This window comes from Centrocercus urophasianus, unplaced genomic scaffold, assembly GCF_019232065.1.
Source record: "Centrocercus urophasianus isolate 14NV4802_14NV808 unplaced genomic scaffold, USGS_Curo_1.0 seq_10, whole genome shotgun sequence".
Lineage (NCBI taxonomy): Eukaryota > Metazoa > Chordata > Aves > Galliformes > Phasianidae > Centrocercus > Centrocercus urophasianus.
This window is the reverse complement of record NW_024884142.1, coordinates 27324473-27348578: the sequence shown is the minus strand read 5'-3', so window position 1 is coordinate 27348578 and position 24106 is coordinate 27324473. Positions and strand designations below refer to the sequence as shown.

Sequence of the window (24106 nt, the reverse complement as noted above, 5' to 3'; positions counted from 1 at the left end):
CCGCACGCTACGTGAAGGCGCGGAGCCCGCCGCTCACACGCCTACGTGTGCCACAGTAGTGATGGCCGCTGGAGACGTCTCTCCCTCCCCTATTCCACTCACGCTCCCCTGTCACGTGTCCTCCAGACGGAACTCAGGGGGCGGGTCACGTGGTCCATCTCGGGGCGGTCAGCTTCGGCGGGCGCTACGGTGGCCGGGAGGGTTTCCTTGACAACGGCGGCCACGCGCGAGCGAGCTGGAGGCCTGGGCCGGGGCTGGCGTTTGAATACCGTCCCACAGCCCAAACTCAGCAGCGCCTGTCGGGCCGCGGAGCCGGAGAAGCAGAAGTCCGAGCCCTCTCCCTTGGCAGCCGCGGATCCCAGGGCGTTTCGTGTTCCGTTATTGCTAAGCCTCCTCTTTTAACGGTATGACTGCAGAGGGTGATGGCTGTGTGTGTTCGTCTTTTTGAAAAGCAAGGATCTATTCTTTTAGCTTTTCGGGGGAAGCAGTTTTAAGATAAATGCAATTACAGATGTACCAGAAGAATTAATTTATTTTTCTGGCCCGGCTGGAATTAAGTACTCCCCATTTGTTGAAGCAATTAGGGTAGCCAGCAACTAAATTGCTAAACCGTATCCTATCTGCAGCGTCCTTCGATGGAAAGGTATAAAAGATTATGTGTGTCCTGAGAGGTAACATCCTTAATCTGCTTACCGGGTGTTCAGAGATGTTTCCAGGTGCTTACGTAAGGATACCTGCTTTAATTCGAAGCACGGGCAGTCTGCTCTGACTTGTCTTGCTCAAACTGTTGAGTGTTTTTTTCTTACCTGTCAGAGCTGAAGTGTGGGGTGTTCTGGGGATGGAGAAGGAGTGAAAGCAGGAAGCAGTTCTCACAGTTGCCTGTCAAAGTAACTTTACCAGGTAGGTAACAGCCCTCCGTACTGAGGGGTTCGGTGCTGGGAGAAGTTTTGTTCCACGCTAAAACCATTTCTGCAGAAGTTGAGCCCTTTTAGGTTGGCATAGCCCTTCATAGCCTTGCAGGTGCTGAAGTAGTTTAATGCTGCCACGCATACACAGCTTAGAAGGGAGCCATTAATGTTGAGCATTGCGATGTGCAGAAGCTTCATGGCATGTTGAGTGTTGGGCATATTTTATACCTGAGAAATCAACAAAGACTTTTGGCAAAGTGCTGTGGGCAAGTGCTATAGGATTCCTGTGTCAGGACACATCAAACTGAATACCATCTTCCAGTCTTGAGGACTTTCATCTATTTCTGAGTCCCAGGCACGGCAGAGATTAGGAAGCAAAACTTATAATGCCACTTGTCTCTAATTCTGAAAGAAAAGAAATCGTCAGAAGAAATTAAAAGCCCTTAAAAATGGGTAGGAATTATTACTGCAGTGTATTCTCATTTGATCATTGATAAAAGTCTTAAAAAAAAGAGCTATTTTTGAAGAATAATGTAAAGACAATGAAGATACATTTTATTTCTCTCTCCAAATTTAAATGCTGAATCTATTGTTTATGAAGTTAGTATTTTGTTTATAGAGAATCTGGGTAACTTGTGTATTTGGCTTGGGAGGGATAAAATTTGGCAGATTTCTGGAAGTTTTTCTGTTGTAGTTCTGTTAAAGTAGCAAATTGCTTGGCTTCGTTTGATTTTAGAATGCTTTTAATTAACTCTATTCTTATTTTAAGTCTTAGTATTGAAAGACAGTTGTTTAGAAGGTAACATCCAGTTGCATATTATGGCTCATCAGTGTTCAAATGAAGAATTAGATAAGCAGTTTGAAGAGTTTCTGAAAGAGGTAAGTTTCAGAACAAAGTCACATCTACTTTCCTCATTAAAACACAGAAGAAAAATTGGGTGTGGAAGAGCATGAGATAGAATGCATGGCTATGCTTCTGTCATAATGCACATAGCTGCCTAATGGGTGGCTTTTGGCAACATCGTAGTTAAATGTAATTCATCCTAATTTAGACTGAAATCAAGAGAATGGTTTTGTAATTAAATACGAGCATGTTGTCACTGCTAGGTTGAATCTTCAGAAAGAGCCTTTCGTTCTTGGTTTTGCTTCGTTTTGTGTGTCTGTGTTATTTTGTAGTGGAGGCTTCAAATTGATATTTAATTGAAAATAGAGGTAATGAGATCAAAATACTTTTCTCTATGCAGTTGTAAGGTGTGTTTTAAGATGTCCTTATTTTTCTGAGTAATTTTGATTTCGTTGCATTTAAAAATTCTTATTTCACCAGTAAGGAAATATGTTGTCGGGATTGGGAAATTTTTATTTGAACTTTTGTATTGCTTATAGTGCTCTGAGTACAGGAAAAATCATGCAAATCTGTGTGTTATGACTTAAGTTCAGAATTATCAGACATGGTCAAAATTTCATGACTGGGTATATTTCTTCATTGGAAGTGGCTTTGTAATTTTAGTGTTTGCTCTCTGATCTATCAGGTACACAGTGCAGTAAGGTGTAGATGCCACATACATAAGGCCTTTGCTGAATGAAATTACAGTATGTAAGCATAGCTAACAGTTGCAATTCTTGCAGATTATCAGAGTATCTCAGATACTCTTGAGATTTCTGTTATCTGTTAGCAACGTTTGGATTTTGTGTTGAGGGACGTGGTTTAGAGAGTGCTATTGGTGATCGGTGGATGGTTGGACTGGATGATCCTGTAGGACTTTTCCAACCTTAGTGATTCTGTGATTCTGTTACGAGTAATAAATGCTTGAAGATTTTTTGATGCAGAGGCTATGCCACAATTTAATTACTTGTGAAAAATGTAGGTAGCAGCTTCTATAAAAGTAGCAGTTTGTACTGTGCAGTAGAGAACTGTAATAACAGTAGACTTCTTTTTCATGAATTTTTTAGCTTTCCTATGTAAGACACATTTTCTGCCTTGACTGTGCCACTAGTGAGGTACTTTTCTAATTATGATATAAATGTAACTTAATTGAGCAATACTAAATTGAGAGTATATATGTCATCTGAATATTAAGATTCACAAATGAAGATATATTTTGGCATTTAATATGATTGACAGAACATTATTGAATTTACTGGAATTATTTATTTTTTTTAAAAAGGAAAGTAGACTTTGGACATTCATCTAAAATGCTTTACTATTGCTGTGAAATTGCTTTGAGGAAAAGAGATTTATGCTTTTGTTTTATTTATTTTGCCTATCTGACAAAAGTCTGCATTTGATCATTCCTTGTATTTCATTCCTCATTTGATATGCTCTTCTTGCTCTTTATTTATTGCTCAGATAGAGAATGCTTGGGTTACGATAATTCAGTACAGCTATTGTGATTTAATTTTTTTTCCCCTAAATGGCACTTAGGAAAAGCGTGTAATTTTTAGCAACTCACACTGTAATGTATGTATTTTTAAGCATCCCAAACTAACACTGTTTATGAAGTGTGTACTCTCATTCCAGTCATTACAAGTACGTACTGGTTTTTGCCTTACTCGCTACATACAGACCCAAAAAATGATGACATTATCTACACTGTTACTTTAGGTACCTGTATCTTCCACTGTATTCCTCCCCCTTTTTTTTTTCTTTTTTTTTTTTTTTTAGTTTTTATTAAAAGTGGGCAGCCTTTTATTGTTAGAAAAATAAGAAACTGGTATGGTCTGTTTTCTGGAATGTATGGCTGTGGAGGTGACCTTTGTAGTTGAGTATATTAAGTGGAGAGAAGAAGCAAAAACTGTTTCTTAGTTGTTGGTAGAAGATTTGTTTAAGCAAATTTTTCAGGGAAGAGAGGGAGCAGGGTATTTTTCCCCTATTAAATAACTCTTGCTCTTAATGGAACTATTGTTTGGGAAGGATTTGAGATGAAAATACATGTGTGGTATGAAAACAAAGTCAAAAGAAAGACTAGGTACATTAGGATGATGCAGGTCTAGTAGGAGGATTAAACTGAAGAAACCGTATGGTGTATGCACTGAATGTCAGAAACCAGCAGTAAGGAGGATTTTCTAGGCTTTTTTTCATTACACAGAGGGAAACAAAAATCTGTAACAGCAACTGTTGCGTGCAGAATCATTCTTTTAATGATTCCTCCGCCAGGTCACAGTTATTCCAAAATACTTTATAGAACAGCGTGTTGTCATCCATAGCTCTTCCTCCTTCACTGTCTATGTAGCTGTGATCCTTCCACTGCCTTCCACCACCTTTAGTGTATTTATCCTACTTCACTTTCATTTTCCTTATGTATCATCTGTCATTTTGATATAGCCAGTGAGTGTGCTGATTGTTGGCTGTGAAGTTTCCTTAAGATGTTCTATGCAAGTTCTTTCTCATGCACAGTGCTTCTTTAATTGCTTTTTTTTTTTTTTTTTTTTTTTTGATAATACAATCACAGAATGCTCTTGGTTGAAAAGGACCTCAATGATCATCTAGTTTCAACCCCCTGCTGTGTGCAGGGTCTCCAACCACCAGACCAGGCTGCCCAGAGCCACATCCAGCCTGGCCTTGAATGCCTCCAGGGATGGGGCATCCACAACCTCCTTGGGCAACCCGTTCCAGTGCATCAGCACCCTCTGTGAAAAACTTCCTCCTAATATCTAACCTAAACCTCCCGTCTCAGTTTACAACCATTCCCCCTTGTCCTATCACTAGCCACCCTCATAATATTAATGACAAAGCAATGCACAGACAGGAGAAAAAAACAAACACCTATTATCTGCTTCTGGACTTCTAGGCTGGCTTTTATCCCACATCATATCACAGAATCACAGAATCACAGAATCACAGAATCACCCGGGTTGGAAGGGACCTCAAGGATCATGTAGTTCCAACCCCCCTGCCTAGCAGGGCCACCAAACACACACATTCAGATCAGGTTGCCCAGGACCCCGTCCAATCTGGCCTTAAACACATCCAAGGACGGGGCATCCACAACCTCCCTGGGCAGCCCGTTCCAGGGCCTAACCACTCTCCTTGTATAGAACTTCCCCCTAACATCCAACCTAAATCTTCCCTCCTTCAACTTCGATCCATTTCCCCTAGTCCTGCTGTTGTCAGCCCTTTTGAAGAGTTTACTCCCCTCGTGGGTGTAGGTTCCCTTCAGGTATTGATAGGCTGCAATGAGGTCACCCCGCAGCCTTCTCTTCTCCAGGCTGAACAAGCCCAACTCCCTCAGCCTGTCCTCATAGGGGAGGTGCTCCAGCCCCCTGATCATCTTAGTCGCCCTCCTCTGGACCCTTTCCAAAATCTCAATGTCTTTCTTGTACTGAGGGCTCCACACCTGGACACAGTACTCCAGATGGGGCCTCACAAGAGCCGAGTAGAGAGGGACGATCACCTCCCTGTCCCTGCTGACCACCCCTCTCCTGATGGAGCCCAGGATCCCATTTGCCTTTCGAGCTGCCAGAGCGCACTGCTGGCTCATGTTCAGTCTCTCGTCCATCAGGACCCCCAGGTCCTTCTCTGCCGAGCTGCTCTCAAGGACCACTCCTCCCAGCCTGTACGGGTGCCTGGGGTTCTTCCGGCCCAAATGCAAAACCTTGCACTTTGCCGTGTTGAACCTCATTAGGTTCACCCGAGCCCAGCCCTCCAGCCTGTCGAGGTCCCTCTGAATGGCATCCCTTCCTTCCACCGTATCAACCGCACCACTCAGCTTGGTGTCGTCAGCAAACTTGCTGAGGGTGCACTCAATTCCCTCATCGATGTCATTAATAAAGATGTTAAAGAGCACCGGTCCCAAGACAGACCCTTGGGGGACACCACTTGTTACTTACTACACTTTTACTTACTTACTACACTTACCACCATATGTGGTAACAGCTGAGACGGAAGGCTATCAGAGGAAAGGCTGTATTGCCTTAATTGGGAAATCTGTCAAATTATACTCAGAAGAGCAATATTTGACATTTAACCATGTATGGAAAAAATGTGTTTTTTTTTTTTACTAAAAGATCAAGTATGTTAAGATACGATAATTTGGAGTAGACTTGAAAAGGCTTTTTCATGAAATAGTTAGGACAACTGGTCTTGGGTTCTGAATCCAATTCTGCCTTTGCTTGTCTACTTTCTTAAGTTTCTTTTTGTCTCTAGGAGATGGTAAGGTCCATTTTTTTTACCCTACAGTTGTTCCAGGTCTTGAAACTGACTCATTCTGCTTTTAGTTCACTTTGGATTAAACAGCTGATTTCTTTTATTCTTCTGGTTGGCTATTTTCCTGAAAGGCTGAGAGGCTCTTTTGTAGGGGAGAGAAAATACGGATTATCTGTGCCTCTTGCTGATTCTTGAAAATCCATTACTGGTCCAAAGATTTGATTATTATTTTTGTAGCTTTAATTTTCCTTTTGGACAATAAACGTGTAAGTTTCACTGTTAAGACTACTGACATGTTGAAAAAACTCTAGCATGTTTGTGTCAGCTTTTCTTTTCCCAGCTGCTGCAGCTTTACTGTCTGCAGTTGACAAGATGGCTGGACACAGAAAGTTTCCAGAACTTGAGAGCAACAGCTGGGAGTTTCAGTTACTTTAGTTACAATACTCCAAGGATCACCAGCATCACTGAAGTTCTGACTGCAGAGTAGACGATTCTGTTAGCTGTAAAAGAAACTGCAGGTGACAACAAAGCTTGCATCAAACACCTGTTGGTACTTGCGGCCAGCAAGAGGCAGCCAAACCTTTGGGGACAACAGCACCACTACTTATGTAGTGACTAGTATAAGGAAGTTGTTATTTATAGGATATTTATTAAAAATGTAAGACATTTTTGTTCTGTGTGTCACTGAGCCAACATAAAGAAATTGCAGTACATCCTGTTCTCCGGCAGTTTCATAATTTACAAAAATTCTGTTTCATTACATTGCAAATCGTGGTGCACTAAGATTTTCTTTCTGAGGCTTGGTCAGGCATTTTGTTACAATGAAACTGAAGATGTTTTTGGTCAGAGGCATTGGTCAGATTGTGGTTGTTTATTTTTTTTCTTTTTTCTCTCACACAGTGCCTTTGGAGGATTGATGTTTGATTTACTGATGTTCCTGTGAGGTGCATATACATTGAGCCCTTAGATACAGAGTAATTTTGCAGTAATGTTTGTTATACACAAGTGTCACACATTGGTCTACAGAAGATAACTTTAATAAAATAACCTATTTCACTTTACATGCTAAGCATGTGCAGTCCTGTTGCTTCTAGAACTGTTTGTGCTCTCACATTTTCTTATTTGTGACTATTAGAAAAGTAAAGCTTTTGAAATTTTGCCTTAAGATGCATTTCATATGTGAATTCTTTGTGGATTTTGGTGACTTTGTTTACTGCATTCTCTAACATTTTAGGACAATTGATTTTGAAAATGACAACTAAAAACCTAGGATGAAAATAAGCAGTATGTCACACCCCTTAACCTTATGCTCACTGAATTTAAGCACAAAGACTGTAACACAAAAGGCTGCAGTGTGCTGGAGTAATTCTTTTAATCTTTGGTACTGGTAGTGCAGATAGAGAGAGAAAGCAGGATTCTGCCAAAGAAGGAAAAAGACTGGAAGTGTCAGGCTTCCTGTGTAGCTTAAGGTTTATTTTGTGCACAAATATATTTTATATTGGATGTCTGGACAGCTAACTGGGTACTGCCATAGGCCACAGAGAGCTGTATTAAGAAAGAGGACCAGAGATTTTATTATTATTTATTATTTTTATTAATTTTCTTAAAGTTGTACCATGTCAGAAAAGTGTTGTTGTATTATGAAGCATATTTCCTTCTTGTTACTCTTTAGCAATTTACATTTTTAGGATATTGTTGGGTTGTTGTTTTTTTTTGTCTTCACTGTAAGTCAGCCATCATTTGGAATCAATATAGATAACTGAAAAATGCATGCAGAAGCTTAATAGCAGTCAGCTTGGAATAGTTCTGGCATTTCTATTGATTTCCAGGAAGAGAAAGCACAAAGTGCATTTCTGAAATTCAATTTGCTGGGAGCTAGGAAGTTGCTTGTGAAAATTCATTTTTAGAATATTAATAATGCTCACATTAAAAGGCTGGCAAAGCAAAGTAGGTTTTACTCTACTGTATCTTTTTTTTTTTTCCATGCTTTTTATTTAATATTTAGGGATGTAGGCAGGATTTTGCCTGCTTGTATATTGAACTAAGATATGAATACATACGCTCTACTAAGAAGTTAACTTTTAAGACTTGCAGATTCTGACAGTGAACTTACTGTATTAAATGCAGTACTGATACACATAAATATGATTGTTGTCTTTTTACTCAATTATATAGGCATATGCAAAAAAGGCAGGTAGTAGGGAACAAAGACAGTCAGCTAAAGTCTGACGTTGAAGAACAGTGTGGCTGAAATACAATTAAACAGTGAGAAAATGTGAAAACTGTCTTTAATCTTGTATGCAATTGACTCAGTCTCTTTCAGACGATTCACCTGGAAATTCAGAAAAGAAGTCCAGCGTTCTTGAGACATTGGGACTGCCCAGGAAAAAAGAAACAAAGCAAAAGGATGCAGTGCCGTGGTGGCTGTGTGAGGAAGATTTGGATGATGGTGGTAAATAACGTAGTTCTGTAGTTTTTTGGCCACAGGGGGTCGGGCTAGTTCTTTCTTTTCACAATGGAGTTGTTACTTTGGAACACTATTGCAAATGATAAAACTCAAATGTAATCACATCTTTCTTTTAAAAAGAGATCATATTCCAACTGTGAGAAGGGTTTCTGCTGTTTTTTTGTTTTTTTTTCTTATAGTTTTCAATTTACTGAAACTTGTAAACAGTAAATAGAGTATAGTAATTAGAAAATGTAGCTTAGGATTTCAACTAAAATATTTGTGGATTTCTTTTGTAACCAACCTGTTCCTCATAAAGACTGAAATAACAACAGCAGCTGTTTAAAACACATACTGCTGTCAGTACTCAGCATTTCCCTTGCCATAAGCCACAGCTTAAGGGAAAAAGGGCTGTGACAACGTGGCTGCTGGTTCAGTATTTACTTGATCATGCAGTTACAGAAGAAAATACTGTTTGCAGCCTTTCCACCTCTAGGTTTCGACGCCATCATTTTTTTCCTCTTTGGTAATAAACTACAGGAATACAGAGTTTCCACAGTGTGATTGCATATTATTATTGTAATAATTAGTGGCTTCTTATTTTCATGATTTGAATAATTTGCAACTGGAGCTTGCACTCTGCTCTTGTGAGGCCCCATCTGGAATACTGCATCCAAGTGTGGAGCCCGCAGTACAAAAAAGACAGGGAGCTGTTGGAGAGGGTCCAGAGGAGGGCCACGAGGATAAGCAGAGGACTGGAGCACCTCCCCTATGAGGACAGGCTGAGGGAGCTGGGCTTGTTCAGCCTGGAGAAAAGAAGACTGCGGGGTGACCTCATTGCAGCCTATCAATACCTGAAGGGAGCCTACAAACAGGAGGGGAGTCAACTCTTTAAAAGTGTTGATATGTGTAGGACGAGGGGAAATGGTTTTAAGTTGAGGGAGGGGAGATTTAGGTTGGACATCAGGGGGAAATTCTTTACCCAGAGAGTGATGAGGTGCTGGAACAGGCTGCCCAGAGAGGTTGTGGATGCCCCATCCTTGGAGGTGTTCAAGGCCAGGTTGGATGGGGCCCTGGGCAGCCTGGTTTAGCATTAAACGTGGAGGTTGGTGGCCCTGCATGTGGCAGGGGGTTGGAGATTCATGATCCTTGAGGTCCCTTCCAACCCTGGCCATTCTGTGATTCTGTGGAGCTTAACAGTCCCACAAATCATGTTTTCATATGATGAGGTTAAGGTATTGCTGGAAGCCTTCTAATTTTAAGTAGAGGTCTGTCCTGTTAGCACTGCTGTAACTCAGAGACAAATCTTAGTCAGAAATTGTGTCATCTAGGCATAGCCTTAATAGGTGTTATCTAGACTCTATGTATCTCTGGCTTTTAAGATATTGCTGGAGAACTCCAGTGAACATGAGAGAGCTCCTGTCAGGCAGTGCAAGGCAGTTATGGTGGTTATGAGATAGGTTTTTTTATCCCTTTTCAGAGAAACTGAAGGTCAGAGTGTTCTTGCCAGCCAGGGTAGGAGAAGTAAGAGGTTATAATGACCTTATTTCTCTTCTTTTTATAAATGAAAATTTTCAGAGGTGTCTAGAAGTTAGCATCCATTTTTTTCTGAGATGCTCGAGGCAGCCCACAGAGCACTCTGATGTTTCTCCAGTTATTTCAACCAGAAGTACTGGAATAGGTACTCTAAGGGCAGAGTAATTAGACATTTTGGAGGACAGTTCTTGTGCGGTTTAAGTACAACTACAAAGCAGCATAAGTAGTTATGTGATAATGTCAAGTTGTTCCTGTCCTAACCAACTCAATTGGTTTTATTTTTTAAGCCAAGGATATCTTAGAGGCCCTGTAATTTAACTAGAGGTATGGAATGGAAGCATTCCTGATCTGCAGTTAGTTAACGTATAAATCATACAGTTCTGGTAAACTGGGTGAGGTTTCTTTAAAACAAGCTTCTTCTTCAACATGCAAATATTTAAAGAGAAATCTACCCTGTTTTCTAAATATGGAATCCATTTACCTGCGGAAGAAGCAGGCATATTCATGTTTTTCTTGAGGGGCTGGCTTATTTTCTCAGAGGGAGTCATAAGTAATCTGTGCATAATGGGTTTTGATTCAGATGTCCAATGTGTCTTGGCAGTTGGACTTAATAAAACTGAGATTACTTATGAATGTAAGGAAAATAAGGTGGATCTCTGCACTGAAGTCTTCTCTGAACTCTGTCTTTGCCAGCCTGATAGTTTTTATTTCGTCTGCACATCTGTCCTCCTCCTGGGTATTGATATCTGCACTTGTGGGTCATGTACATTAAGCCATATGCCACCTAGTACTTCAGAATTTTAAAACAGAGAGGCCTTCAAGTTTTCCTAGAAAAGCTTGTTGGTGCTCCTTTCCAAAAGAGAATATATCTCTGTGTCATGAAACATAGTTCCTAATCGTGTCATCTCATGGGGAAAGGGCTATGTTTGTCACACTGGGCACTCACAAATAGTACCAGTTGCATTAGCCTAGCCTGTGATAGATTGTGAACTGCACAGCAGAGAAGTAGCCTGCACTATAAGAGATGCCATTTTGCTAGTTAAAGTTTGGATGCAACGGAGTTCACTTTGCAGAGGTCATTTAGGCACCTTCACTATGAGCTCAGTTTTCCTCTGCAGTCATAAAAGTAGACAGCTTGTATGTTGGTAAAGTCGAGAGTGATAAATCCCCTACATAAAGGGCTGATTTCTGTGTGTGCACACTACAAGCTATTTTATGATTTTCATTTGTGTAGATAACTTTTGCAGAGGTTTAAAATGACAGATTGTGTTATTGTGAGGAATACCAAAATAATTGTCCCACTGAAGCAATAATGTTGCTGTGGTGATAACAAGTAAGGACGTTAGCTGGATATAAATTTGGAATAGTGTAAAATTGGCATTCTTCAAAACTTTTCAGATTCTTGTGTATTCTTGCAGGCTTGAACCTCTGCATTGGTTTGCAGATAATACTCTTACGTTACCTGACAGCCTGTTAATAAATATTATTCTCAAAGTATTTTGTTCTCTTGAATCAAATTTAAGTAAATGTATGAATCTCTCCTTCACCACAGTGTAGCATTACAAATACGTGAGCTAGCTCCATATGAGTTCATGTTGTTGGGTTACAACATAGAGAGATATTGTGATGTTAATAAGGTACAAAGCCTGGCTAACTAGCTTGAATGATGCACCAAGGTTGTCTCTATTTTGGGGTTTTCATTTTCTCCTACTTCCTGCTACATTTTTTTCTGCAACGTCAGTACCTATATTGTGCATTCTAGAAAGATGTAATACAAGTGATTGGAGGACTAAATATACTATGCATTTAGTTGTTATCTGGCTGATTTTTCCAAGGCATGTATTGCAGAAATGCTGGAAAATAAGTAAAAGTTTACACTAATCACCTGTTTTCACTTAGTTTTATAGTTTGATAGTAACCTGAGTAAATTGTTTCTGTTCATTCAGCTAAGTGGAATAAAGTACATTTTCAAATTACTCTGCTTATTATCCTAGACACGTTTGAAGTCTGTTTTTCAGCTCTAGGCTGAAATGTATAAATTATGATTCAGGATACTGTCTTCCAAATTTGAGAAGTTAAAGACCTTCCTGTAGCTAATGTAATGTCTATTTGCTTTTGTCATTTAAACGATAGATAAATTGGATAATCAGAACTCCTGTCCTGTCTTAACACTTGCCTGTCTCTTCTTGCTGTTTGTCTCACTTTTCAAGATTTCCAAACAAGATTTGTTAAACTGAGAGATAAGAAGGAAAGGATGGAGATCCATGATGAAGTAGTGGAGAATAGTGAACAAAAGATTCCTCGTTCTGATTTCCAGTCTGGTATTTTATTAAATTTTATGTTTTGTTCAGTTAATTTAATAGCAACTTTATATTACTAGTGCTTTTCCCGTAGAAAATCCTTTGCAGAATTTTTGGCCATAGTTTTCTCATGATAGCAAGCTGCCATTTAATTGATTTGTCATTTCCTGAATAAACCAGTAGGTATGTGAAGCTTTGCTTTACTGTTGCTGCATCGTACATCACTGTCAGTAGTGATGTAGGCAGACAGACAGTGGTGAATATAAGGAAATGAAGGAAAGTAACTGAGCGTCTTAACTAAGATCAGTATTGTTAGTAAATAGAAAATATCTTCTCTGTATTTTATATTGGAGAAATAGTAATATTCACTGTTCTGTTTGTTTAAGCTGAAAGACTCCAATCTGCATAAGTATTATATGCACTTTCTATTGATATGATTATTTTCCCCCTGCTGAGCAGCGGGTTGCTCTGTGCATGGTGCCCTGAAGTGGGAACAGTACAGTTGGTGTCTTAATGACAAATTCAATTTTTTTAATTTGCAGGATCATTTTAATTGATGTAATATCACATTCAACCTGTTATGTTAAGTAACTATCTTTATGCTATCTGAGAAGAAACTCCAAAGAATAATTAAAAATTATAATTGTTGCTCTGTGAAATATTTATGTGTAAAGTACAGTAGCAATTAGTGTGACATATAAGGTTAAATACAGCTTTGGTGTTGAATTCAAGAAGATTCAATAATATTTTGGATGACAAAGAAATAATTGGCACTTGGTCTTTAGATGATGTTTGTGACTGTGTAGCTTATAGAACATTTTCCTTATGTTACCTTTCTAGAGAGTACATCCTGTTTTCCTAAGCCTCCTTTGCACAAAATGTGTATAAAGCATCTCGGTCTGGGAGATAAACACAAAAATTGACTCTATGCCTTGAATTAGGCTTAATATTTGAAATATGAGCTGTATAAGGAGTTTGGCACTTATTTCAAATCACTGTTTTGGAAGGCCTTGGGTTTTTTTTTATTGCTTCCAACAGACTACGCACTGTCAGCCCTTCTGGTTTCTCAGTAGATATGAGAGAATGTGAAGCTGGATAAGTGATGCCTCACGATGGACATCAGTCGTGGGAATAAATAACCTAGGTGTTGTATCAGGAAGTGTTTTTCTACATTTTTTTATATGTTGACTTTTGCCATGCGTCTACCAGATGTTCACCAACTTCATTTAGTCATCTTACCTGTGTCTGATTTGTGCTACCTTCTGGTCAGAAAAGCAATGTGATCTTTGAGGTCCCTTCCAACCCAGGCCATTCTACATGGTTCATATCTTCCCACAGTCCTGTTTCTAGACAAAAGAAGTACCTGGCTACATTCCTCAGGCAGCTTCTGCTCTCTTTTGTGTCAAGATAACTGTACTAAGAGTTATTTCTGTTAATTCTGGAACCAAGAACTTTTCTCTGAATTGTCCAGTTTATAAGCTTCCTCCCACCAAGTACACACTTGAAATTTTGGATAAGTCAGTCTCATACTGTGCACCTAGCTAGTCTGAGATGTATGAAGTGTAGAGTGTGACTGTCATCTAAGTTTCATGAGAAAGCAGAGTTTTCAACATTGGTATTGATATGTAAAAATTGATTACTGGTGATGTGAATGGAAGGCATTTGATTTTAGTGGCTAAGCAAGTTCTCCAATGGGTTTAAGTGGACAAGTGCAGTTTTTTTAACAGCCTGAGGTAAAGCGAGCAATAATTCACATCTTATCTACCTAAGTTTTTCTGCTTTTCTTTTAACCGATCTAGATGCTTTCTTTTGAGATTTGTAGGACAGTACATCTTGTGTTGAAATAGTTGTGTTGATTTTTTTCTGCTTTCAAGTAATGTACATATTGAGCTCCGAGAACAGTCTATTTGAATGCAAAGTATGTATGGAAAAAGAACTAATTAGCAATTTGTTGGGTTTTTTTGCTTACTTTATTTAAAGAGTAGAAGCTATTTGTAGTTTCAGAATAGATAAGTACTAACCCTTTAATTTTTACATAGCTACAAAACTGTAGGTAATTCAATCTACAAAAAACTGAGTTGTATTACTTTTTCAGAAGTAGCAATTTGAATTCTCACACTTTATTTTTCTGTATTCCCTGTCCATTGTGCATTAAAACTCATAAATGTTTGTGTACGCTTAAAAGTAGTTGCCCCTAAACCTTCTTCCAGTGTGTCTCGGAGCAAGGCTTTGTCTAAATTCGAAATGCTGGAAAAATTTCATAAGAACAAGAAAGATTCGTATTTAAACAAAGAAGAAGGAAGCCTCACTTCTGATGGTTCTGACAGTCCTAAGGGTAACAAATTTATTGTGTTCTATGTGATATTAAAAAGTTAAAAGTGCTCAATTCTGTAAGTCCTGCTCAGCTTAAGAATTAAAAGTTAGATTTTAAATGGACATTTATTGTCATGTGTAGATTTGTGTGCTTGGTATTTATGTTCTTACATTTTCCTTTGCAAATGTAATAGAAACAAGTGCAAATTGTAATAGAAACTAAGTGCAGCTTAGGTTCTTATTTTAACTGACTCCAGGGAGCAGGAATTTAAAGAATACCACATATTTTAAGTGTGACTAAATAGTGCAAGAATTGAGAGCACAAGTATATGGGTAGTGATATGAAACTGCTGCTCCAAAATGTGATTTTCACAAGGGTTAACAAATACAAACAGCTCAAAATGGCTGTGAAAAAATAGACTTTGAAATCCAACCAAGTTGACATTTTTTCCAAGTTTGGTAGGTTTCTCAGAGTTCCAGTTGCATAGGGCTAGTAAAAGATGTGCTTCTCTTCAGTAACAACAGTAGAATGTATCCCTATGTAATATGGTACACGTGTCTGGGAGATGGGAGTTGGCTGAGTTACAGAGTTCAGTGGCCCTAAAATAGTATTTCATTCTCAAATTATAGTGGAAAGAGCTTTTCCACCGAAAAATTCTGGTCTGGTTTGAACTAGAAAAATACTTCCATGTATTAGCTTACAGAAAACCATGAAAACTTAAAAGAGAGGTGCAACTCTGTTGGTTCACTGAGTTTAAGACAGCTAAAATAAAACTAAGGAAAATGCTTTTCCTTAAAATTTTGTTCCATTGAAAATTATTGTAATATGTAATTGAAGAATATTCCTGTCTCTCTTCATGTAAATCTTATCTGGAAGCGCTGCGACAACTTATCTTTGCCTCTGCTAACATTCTCTCATTGAAAAACAAGGTCTTGGAGATCTGGTGAGACTGCAGCTAATATGAAGCTGTGTAAAGCAACTTGTGAGCTGCCTGAAAACAGACTCCCATTTGCTTGATAACTAGGATAAAGCACCATATGGGTAGATTGTGTAGGTTGCTCCTCAAGTATTGCCTCCTATTTGTCTCCATGAAAACTATGATGAAGAGCGCAACAACAGAGTTAGGATCGTATTGTAAGGTTGTGGTTGGACTTGATCTTTAAGGTCTTTTCCAACCTGAGCAATTCTATGATTCTGTCATACTGTTTGATAGAGCAAATTCTCAGCTACAAAACTCTGTTTTTCAATAGCTATTGAACTAACTATTGCATAGTTAGCTATGCATTTTTACCAACAATGAACAAGCTGTCTGCACACTGCGCTCATTCAAGTTTGCACCCATGGAGGTGACCCACTGTTGCCGCTGCTGAAACACATCACCAACCACCTCACTGTGTTCACAGACACTGTTTGGTCTCCATAAACATTCAACAAGTGTCAATGAATCTCAGCAGGTACTGTTTTATCCACACGGAGGAATTCAGTGACGCACCTTTGCTACATCTGCACTTTCATGATAGACACCATTTTATGAGACTGTCCCTCTGCTGCCATCTATCAGGCAGCAACAAAATGTAGCGGAGTATGAGTGGGAAGGTTCAGCCTCACTGCCATACCACCAGCATCCACCTCTGTCATCATGGGCCAACATCATAGAATAGGAGGTATAATTTTCAGTGGAGCCCTTGTACTTTAAATTACTGCATTTGGGTATCAGAGATGGACTGTCTGTGCTTTGATCCTTTGTACAACACCTTGAATTTTGCATTTTATCATCTTCAGTGTAGTAGCAAAATGTCTTTCATTTAGATAAATATGGCATTTCTTTGAATAACTTAGTTGTACAAGGGCAGAGTGATTAACTTAGAACTGAAGCACTTGATCAGCACATGGAAGACTTGTATAGTGATCTTGATCTGAAGTTATCGATATATGCATCTCCTTTTTTATTTTGCTGACTGGGGATTCATGTTGGAAAAGACAGATACATTTTCTGCTCCTTTCTGTGAGAGCTGTGAAGTCATCTCATAAAATACATGAGCAGTTTTTCTTCCTACATCCTAAGAGAATCTGTTTAAGAATTTAAGCCTATAAATGTGTGTTTTAGGATCAAGCAGAAGAAACTTGATATGGTTTATTTAACTAGTAATTTACTGCAATGTTTAGCATTTAGTTTTCTGTAAAGAACTAGATACTCCTAAACCTCCTGTGAAGAAAAGTTGAGGGAACTGGGCTTATTTAGCTTAGAGAAGAGAAGGCTCTGGGGAGACCTCCTTGTGGCCTTCCAGTACTAGAAGGGAACATATGAACAGGAGGGGGGGCAGCTGTTTACAAGAGTGGATAGTGATAGGATAAGGGGGAATGGTTGTAAACTGAGACAGGGGAGGTTTAGGTTAGATATTAGCAGGAAGTTTTTCACACAGAGGGTGGTTACGCACTGGAACAGGCTGCCCAAGGAGGTTGTGGATGCCCCATCCCTGGAGGCATTCAAGGCCAGGCTGGATGTGGCTCTGGGCAGCCTGGTCTGGTGGTTGGAGACCCTGCACACAGCAGGGGGTTGAAACTAGATGATCATTGAGGTCCTTTTCAACCCAAGCCATTCTATGATTCTATGAAATACATCAGCATTCTGTTTGAAAGCAGAATTTTCATGTAAGGTAATAACAGTGGTGCTGACCCCTCTTAGAACTGAAGTTACAGTAAGGAGAGCAACTGCACGTTGCGGTTGCAAAAGCATACAGAATGGAAGAACTATGTATTGGTTCAGTGAACTCTAAAAAAAGTGTTTTGTTTTTTTTTTGTCTAGAACATTTGCTTTGCAACAGACATATCTACTAAAGCAATGGCTGCAATTTTTCAAAGTCTGACTTTCATTGGGATAGTAGATCAAAGGAAATTAATAGACTTGTAACAGAGCAATAATAGATTCTGGGTGTTCTTACCAAATAAGTTCTGGGTTCTCTTCTCCATGAGTACTGTTAATCAGTTTTTACAGTTGTTGTGTTTATCCCATGTATGCAATAGGCTGATAAACTAATTAAATAAGGTTTATGTGTAATAGAAACTGAAGCTAGATGAATGTGATCTGTGAGTGTGCACCTTCGTAGCTGTAACAAGATCCCAAATAAAAAAAAGTAAAAAAAAAGCAGTTCTGGAAGATGACTGAAGTGTCATACAAACAGCTTTTAAGATGATAGTCAGAACCTTTGCAACTTTTCTTCTAGAAATCCTTGAAGCCAGCGAAAGCACTGTCAACAAGGCTTTGCAGCTTACAGGGGAGACTGATGAAAACATGCATCCAGAAAAGATGCAGCTTCGGAAGAGTCATGGAGTCGCTTTCTCATTAACTAGAGACAGCCTGGAAACAAATGGTGAGAACTGAGAGTGCAACTGTTTCATGTTAGTTAGGTCTAAATCTAAGTTATTATTATGAACAATTTCCTCTATTTTATTGCAAGTTGGGATCCTTCATTTCTCTCTGCAGCATCTTATGAAGACTCCTTAAAGTAATTTGTGATAATTTGATATTGGTAAGTTTTTATGAGTCTGTCTGTAGTTAACTGTTACTATTTTGTGTTTTCACATTTAGATTCCTTTGTAGCTTCTGTTCCTAATCAAAGTAATACAGGAGTTGGATTGGATACCTTGGAAGAACAAGAGGAAAAAGAGATCTTTTTTGCTAAACTTGAACAAGAAGCTTCCTCACCTATTGATTATTCAAGATTAAATAAAGAGCTGAATTCCAGCGATTCTGTAATGTTAGCACCATTTGTACGGTAATTTGGAGGGAAGAAAAGTTGTAGACTGTGTTGTGGGCATGTGTGACTTAGGTGTCTGAGTACAATGACCACTGAGATTTTGTGGGACAAGATCCTGTGTGGGTTTCTTTGGGTGTAGGTAGTGGGTCTTGTTTTTAAATACAAGGATGGAAGCGATCTCAATAAATAAGAGAAAGAAGTAAGGCAAGGCTTGGAGGTGGATGAAGGTATACATCTTCAGTACAGCTCAATAGTTACAAGTTGATTTAACCTTTGTAGTAGTAAAGTGTAACTGAATGATGACTTGAGAACTCCAGCAGTTGGAAGGTCAGAGTTCTGGAAAGGGGAAAGAAAGGAGAATGTTTTTTGTTTTGTATTTTGTTCATTGGTTGTTTTTTTATTTTTTTAAAATTTTTTTTTTTTTTTTTTTGGTAATGCAGATTTACAATGTCAGAGCAAGAAGCAGATCTGATAAATTTTTATCTGAGAATCTGGTATAGATGTCAAAAGGAATGCAGAAAGGAAGTAATTCCTAAAGGGTTGGATTGGAATTTGAAATATGGAGTGTTGTAAAAATATAAATATTTATTTTTAACAACTGCTGACACTTACCTTTCTTACCTATAATTTAATCTGATGGACAAATTCAAGTTTCTGATACTTCTTAGAACTAGCAATGCCAGTAAAGTTTTATAAGTTAAATATGCCTATATACTTGTTCTCCAAAAAGAGACTGTAAAACTTTTATTTTGTTTCTTAGAAATGAAAAAAGTGAAAAAGCAGTGGAATCCACACCTGAGGAGAAATGTGGTAATGGTTTCTAAACTGTTCACTCGAAAAATCTTGCTTTTTAAAAAAAATTTATTATTATCTTTTTTATACTGTGTATGCTATTAATTATGAGAGTTTCATTAAGCAATAGCAGCAATGCAATCTGTGGATTGGTACTGCGATTTGAACACAAAGTCTTCATAGCAGGACATCAGAGGAAAGCACACTCTTCATATTACATATATATCATATATATATATTCCACTATATATATATATATATCTAATATATATACACTATATAATATTTATCATATATATATTATCCATAATAATAAAATATATAAAGGTCTAGAATTCAAAGGTCTGGAAAGGGGAAATGATACTGCAGGTTTTTAGCTTGTTTTGTTCTCGGTGTTGCCTTGTCCTGCTAAGCAGAAAACAGCTTAGCACTTGGTAGGTTTCAGATTCACAGGATAGGCCAGCATCCTCTGTGAACCTTTTTTAGTGTGATATGTAAGCCAGCTAGCTTCTGTTTCCCTATCTCCCTGCTGCTGTGGGTAAGGCTTAGGTTGATATGAAAATTAATGTAATCTGAATTTATCTAGTTTTTGCATCAGCTTTACACAGTATGTCTGTGCAGCTGGTGTACAGATAGGTGAGTATTGGGGTTTACTTTTGAATTTTGTTTAAATATTTTTTTGATTTTTGAAATGGATTTTAGTATATTGTGAACAGTGCCAGAAAGAGAAAGAGGAAAGAAGAATAAATCTGTCCATCAAAGATTTACAAAAACACCTGGCCCTGATTTTGAAATAGCTCTTAATGTTTGAGATACTCCAGCGTTTTAGCTGTCATCTTCCATATTTTTGTTCACATCTGAGTTTGATCTCTTGTTTAGAGATTCCAGAATCCGGAGATTTCCCGAATATTAAGAGGGCTTATTTGTAAATCATAAGAAATCTTTTCTCCTTGAAAGCCTGATTTCTCTGTAGATTGCAAGGAGTCGTGGTAGTTACAGCAGAAGTGCTGTGGCGGCTTTGCATCATTTCACCCCAAAGTAGGAGAATATGGTTTGTAGGGCACAAGGGGATGTAGATGAAGTATGTCTGGTCATAAGACAAACTTCAATTTAATTTGGAGAGGTTACATGTGATTTTTTTTTATTTTTTTTTTTTGTAGATTTTGTACCATGCACAGTATCAAAACTTCTGAAAAAGAGTAATAGCAGCAGTAGATGTTCTTAGCCTAGGGATTGGGGAAGGGAAATAGCTTTCCCCATACTGCTTTATCTTCCCTGAATATTTCATCTGTTTGATGTTTATTTTACTCTTTAGGCAGCTACAGTGAAGATTTTGAAGAAGAAACAGCTGCTGATCCTGCCTTTAAAACTGAAGAAAGTCAGGTAAATCAAAATATGTCAGGAGTTGAAGTGTTCAAGAGAAGTGTAACATACCAAATGTTGATATTAATTCATGAATCATGAAACTTCTGCAGTATTAATATATTAAACTCATACTGTGTGTACTGTCCAAAAGAATATTATGGTCATGGGTCTATATTGTTTTATTAAGGATATACTCTTCTGTGTGACGTGTCACTATAAGCATTTCCTCAAAGTTGCCTGCTTACTGCTCCTTTGAATGAAGAACTGTATTGAGAGTCCAGAAATAATGAGCTCAGGCTGGAGCTTCAGGATGACTATTGATGAATCTGTCTCTTGGGGCTGTTAGAGAGGTGTACACCAGCAGATGCCGCAGACCCCTCACATCTGTATAGAGAAGCAATTTGGACAGAGAATACAAAATCTACACTGATAGAAGTGAGCCAGGAAGGTGCAAAAAATATTGTTTCATTTATGCAGAGTAGCATTTAGTTCCCAGTCACTTCTGAGAGGTCTTTTGTAGTACAGAATGCTGAGAGAGGAGAGCTTTAGCAAAGTGCATATGCTTGAAGCACCGAAGAGCAGCTTTAGTTCATAGATTTTGGAGCAGCTTTTGAAGTTTGTCTGGATATACTTTTTTTCCTGAAATTCAAAAAGTGCTATTGTTCTGTTTGTTTATTTTTCATAGGAACCAAACGCTGGCATGCTGGCTAAAGGTAAAATATAATCTTTAATCAGTGGAAGAATATTAAATATACCTTTCTGATACTTGATCTGAACTTATTATTTTGATACTTAAAACCTAATATTATTGTGTTTTACTGGAAATCTGTTGGGCCAAAATGCTTAAAAATAAATCTATTAGCACTTCAAAGTGATAACCTATGTAAGTTTTATTTTTCTACTTAGTGCTTTTCATGCTGGTATTTGGAGTTATACCATTAATGGCATTGTAGTTATTTATATGGCATTTTTTTGCCCACCTAGAGCATTAAGAGAATGTTCTATAGTGTAGATAGACTATAAATAGGAAAATTGTTTTAACTCTTATCTTCTTGGTTTTTAGTTGTACTACTTGATTCACAAGATTCAACTACAGAACTCCAGAAAGCTGCTGAAACATCAGGTGTAGGTCTAAGTGAAAATGATCTGCCTCAAGAAGTTAGTGGAATTGAAATGAATGAAGCAGGTAAAGGCTGTTTTTGAAAAAAACAAAACAAAAGAATTTCCTTAGTATCTTCCTTTGTTTTTAGGTTGTCAGTCATCATGAAGCCCTTGGCTTTTGTTAACTAATCTTGAGAGGAGGAGGAACTGTTTCAGTAAAAAAAATCTGCCTTCTTAGCAGAAACACATCTCTTGACCCTTGATTACTGGAAAATTGCTTTCTGCCTTGCAGTCTGATTTAAATATAATATCCTTCGGTTCAGTATGGCTAAAATTTTACTTTGTCAGTGTTTAACATAACTGTAAAATAAACAGTATATTGAGATTGTACCCAAAGAGATATCCAGAGCATGACATTGTGATAGCATCTATTAAAATAGTCGTTTCGCATACCCTATCAATTTTAGAGGGGAAAAAAATACTGGGGGCTGGGGCAGGAAAGGCATGCAAGCTGCAGATAAGGCTATTTGGCATTAATAATCAATAACATCAAGTACTAATTAACTTGATAATTTTTTATTTTTATAGTAATTTATATTACTATAATAATATAATACTATAATTTATATTTATGTAGAAAAGATTTTTTCTTTTCCTGAAATGGAAAGCACTGTTCTCACTTAACAGTCCAAGCCAGTTACTGAAACAGACCGTGGTGTGTTACTTCCCAATCAGAAAGTCCTATAGTATCTGTTATGAGGCTGCATTTTCCACAGGCACTTTGCATGGAGAAACTACCAGTGACACTGAAGCCTTACACCGTGCGTATCATCACGTCAATCAGTCTTTGGGAGACACTGATGAGCAAAAAATACATGATTCTTCCATGGCCGTTTCAAAATGCTTGCCACAAGTTACTTCACAAAATCATGATCTCTATTCAAAAAACACATCAACTACTGAGTCAGGTAAATACCTCAATGGAAAGCATATTTTTTGCAAGATGTAAAATAAGTGAGCTATTAATATCTTTAACACTTACATTTATGGAACATTTTTCAATGTCCTTTTTACAAATGCATTTTCTGAACTTTTAAAAATGATTTTGTTATTTTGAACTAATTAGGTTTGCCTACTGTGGAAGAATTTATGAGACCTATTAAAGGAGATCCCTATAATGCCAGATGTTTTGATTTGGAACCTGAAAGGTATTTATTTCAGAATTTTATTAACTTAAGCTCATTAACTGTTAGTGGAATAAACAGCTTACAAAACAACTTGCCTGTTTTTTTTCCCCAAGTTAAAGACTGAAATTTCATTATGATTTGCATTGGCATTATGGTGTTTTACAATGAATTGTAAAAGGAATATACAATTAATTGGTTATGGAGATGTCCAAAGTTTATTTAGACGATAAGAAGCAATGTTTGCCAAGTCATTTTGGATGAGTCTTTCTCTGTCTTGGCAACTGTTACAAGTAAGATCTCGGCTTTTAAGGGCCTCTACTCATCAGCCTCTTTCCCTCTATGTGGGTTTCAGCCCACATCCTATCCTAATTCTCCAACTTCTACAGTCTGGCAAAAGGTCACATCATTTTATATTGCTTACTCTTGTAATTCCAACTAACCTGTACTCCATAATTCCTTTTGCTTTACACCAGCTTGTGTGTAGCAAATAACGTAGAGGTCTTGGAGCTGTCAGAAACAGGTTTTGCTTAGCAGATTGGTTCTGGGAACTTAACAAGCAAGTGTACTCTGCAGGAGTTACCATTCATTGTTTTACTAGCACTGACTACATGCTTGCAAGTGTTTGTCTTACAGCCCAATCTGGTGCCTCTGCAAAAACAGTTACTGCTGGGAAATGTCTCTTGTTGAACAAGAGACAGTCTTCTCACAGTGTGAATCTTCAGCCTAGTCTTTTTGGTTTTTATAACTAAAACTGCATGGTTTTTCTTAAGAAGAGCCTAGTGATTCTTTCAAGTTTGAGCAGTTTTTACAGATGCTACCTAAGGGAAAATGGCCTGCTTTTTCCAGAGTGGCAGAAAGGCAAAGGGCAAAAATCTTGTATATAAATGACCCTATTCCTTTCTCTTGTAGTCCCGTGAAGGTGATAGGCAGCATGGTAAATGAACTTGTCAGTCACTTACCCTATAAAGAGCACCAAAATAATTCGGTCTGGGAGGCAAGCTTACTTGAAAAATTTAACAGAGAAGACAGCATCTTTCTACAGACAGCTGCAAATGAAGATAGCTTTCAGAGAATGACTGAGAAAGAAATTCAGACCAGTGAAGTACAACCTGATGTGCTAAGTGAAGAGGTAATACAAGACTGTCTGCTTTCACAAGGCAGCAAAACTGAACAGGTAACAAAAAAAAAATCTGTTTGATATAATTTATGTGAAAATACATTCAAAATGTATAAAATTTTAGCTGGCCTGTTATTTG

General features: G+C 38.0%; 1 protein-coding gene across 4 annotated transcripts in view; it reads left to right on the top strand.

Moving 5' to 3' along the window:
- Nucleotides 1-246: 246 nt before the first annotated feature.
- Nucleotides 247-24106, top strand: part of CEP162 (centrosomal protein 162) — a 45839-nt gene continuing 21979 nt past the window's right edge. For 2 of the 4 annotated variants that reach the window (XR_006169720.1, XM_042823624.1), the window contains exons 1-14: nucleotides 247-404; nucleotides 814-900; nucleotides 1678-1787; nucleotides 8365-8503; nucleotides 12244-12354; nucleotides 17872-18018; nucleotides 18237-18423; nucleotides 19166-19215; nucleotides 20513-20580; nucleotides 21248-21275; nucleotides 21626-21748; nucleotides 22440-22631; nucleotides 22790-22871; nucleotides 23760-24024. Coding sequence is in view for 3 of the 4 variants with exons in the window: in XM_042823624.1 (XP_042679558.1) it covers nucleotides 1728-1787; nucleotides 8365-8503; nucleotides 12244-12354; nucleotides 17872-18018; nucleotides 18237-18423; nucleotides 19166-19215; nucleotides 20513-20580; nucleotides 21248-21275; nucleotides 21626-21748; nucleotides 22440-22631; nucleotides 22790-22871; nucleotides 23760-24024 (1452 nt within the window). In the remaining variant the exon portion in view is untranslated. The remainder of the gene's footprint in view (nucleotides 405-813; nucleotides 901-1677; nucleotides 1788-8364; nucleotides 8504-12243; nucleotides 12355-17871; nucleotides 18019-18236; nucleotides 18424-19165; nucleotides 19216-20512; nucleotides 20581-21247; nucleotides 21276-21625; nucleotides 21749-22439; nucleotides 22632-22789; nucleotides 22872-23759; nucleotides 24025-24106) is intronic. The other 2 variants (XM_042823636.1, XM_042823642.1) reach the window with 2 other exon arrangements.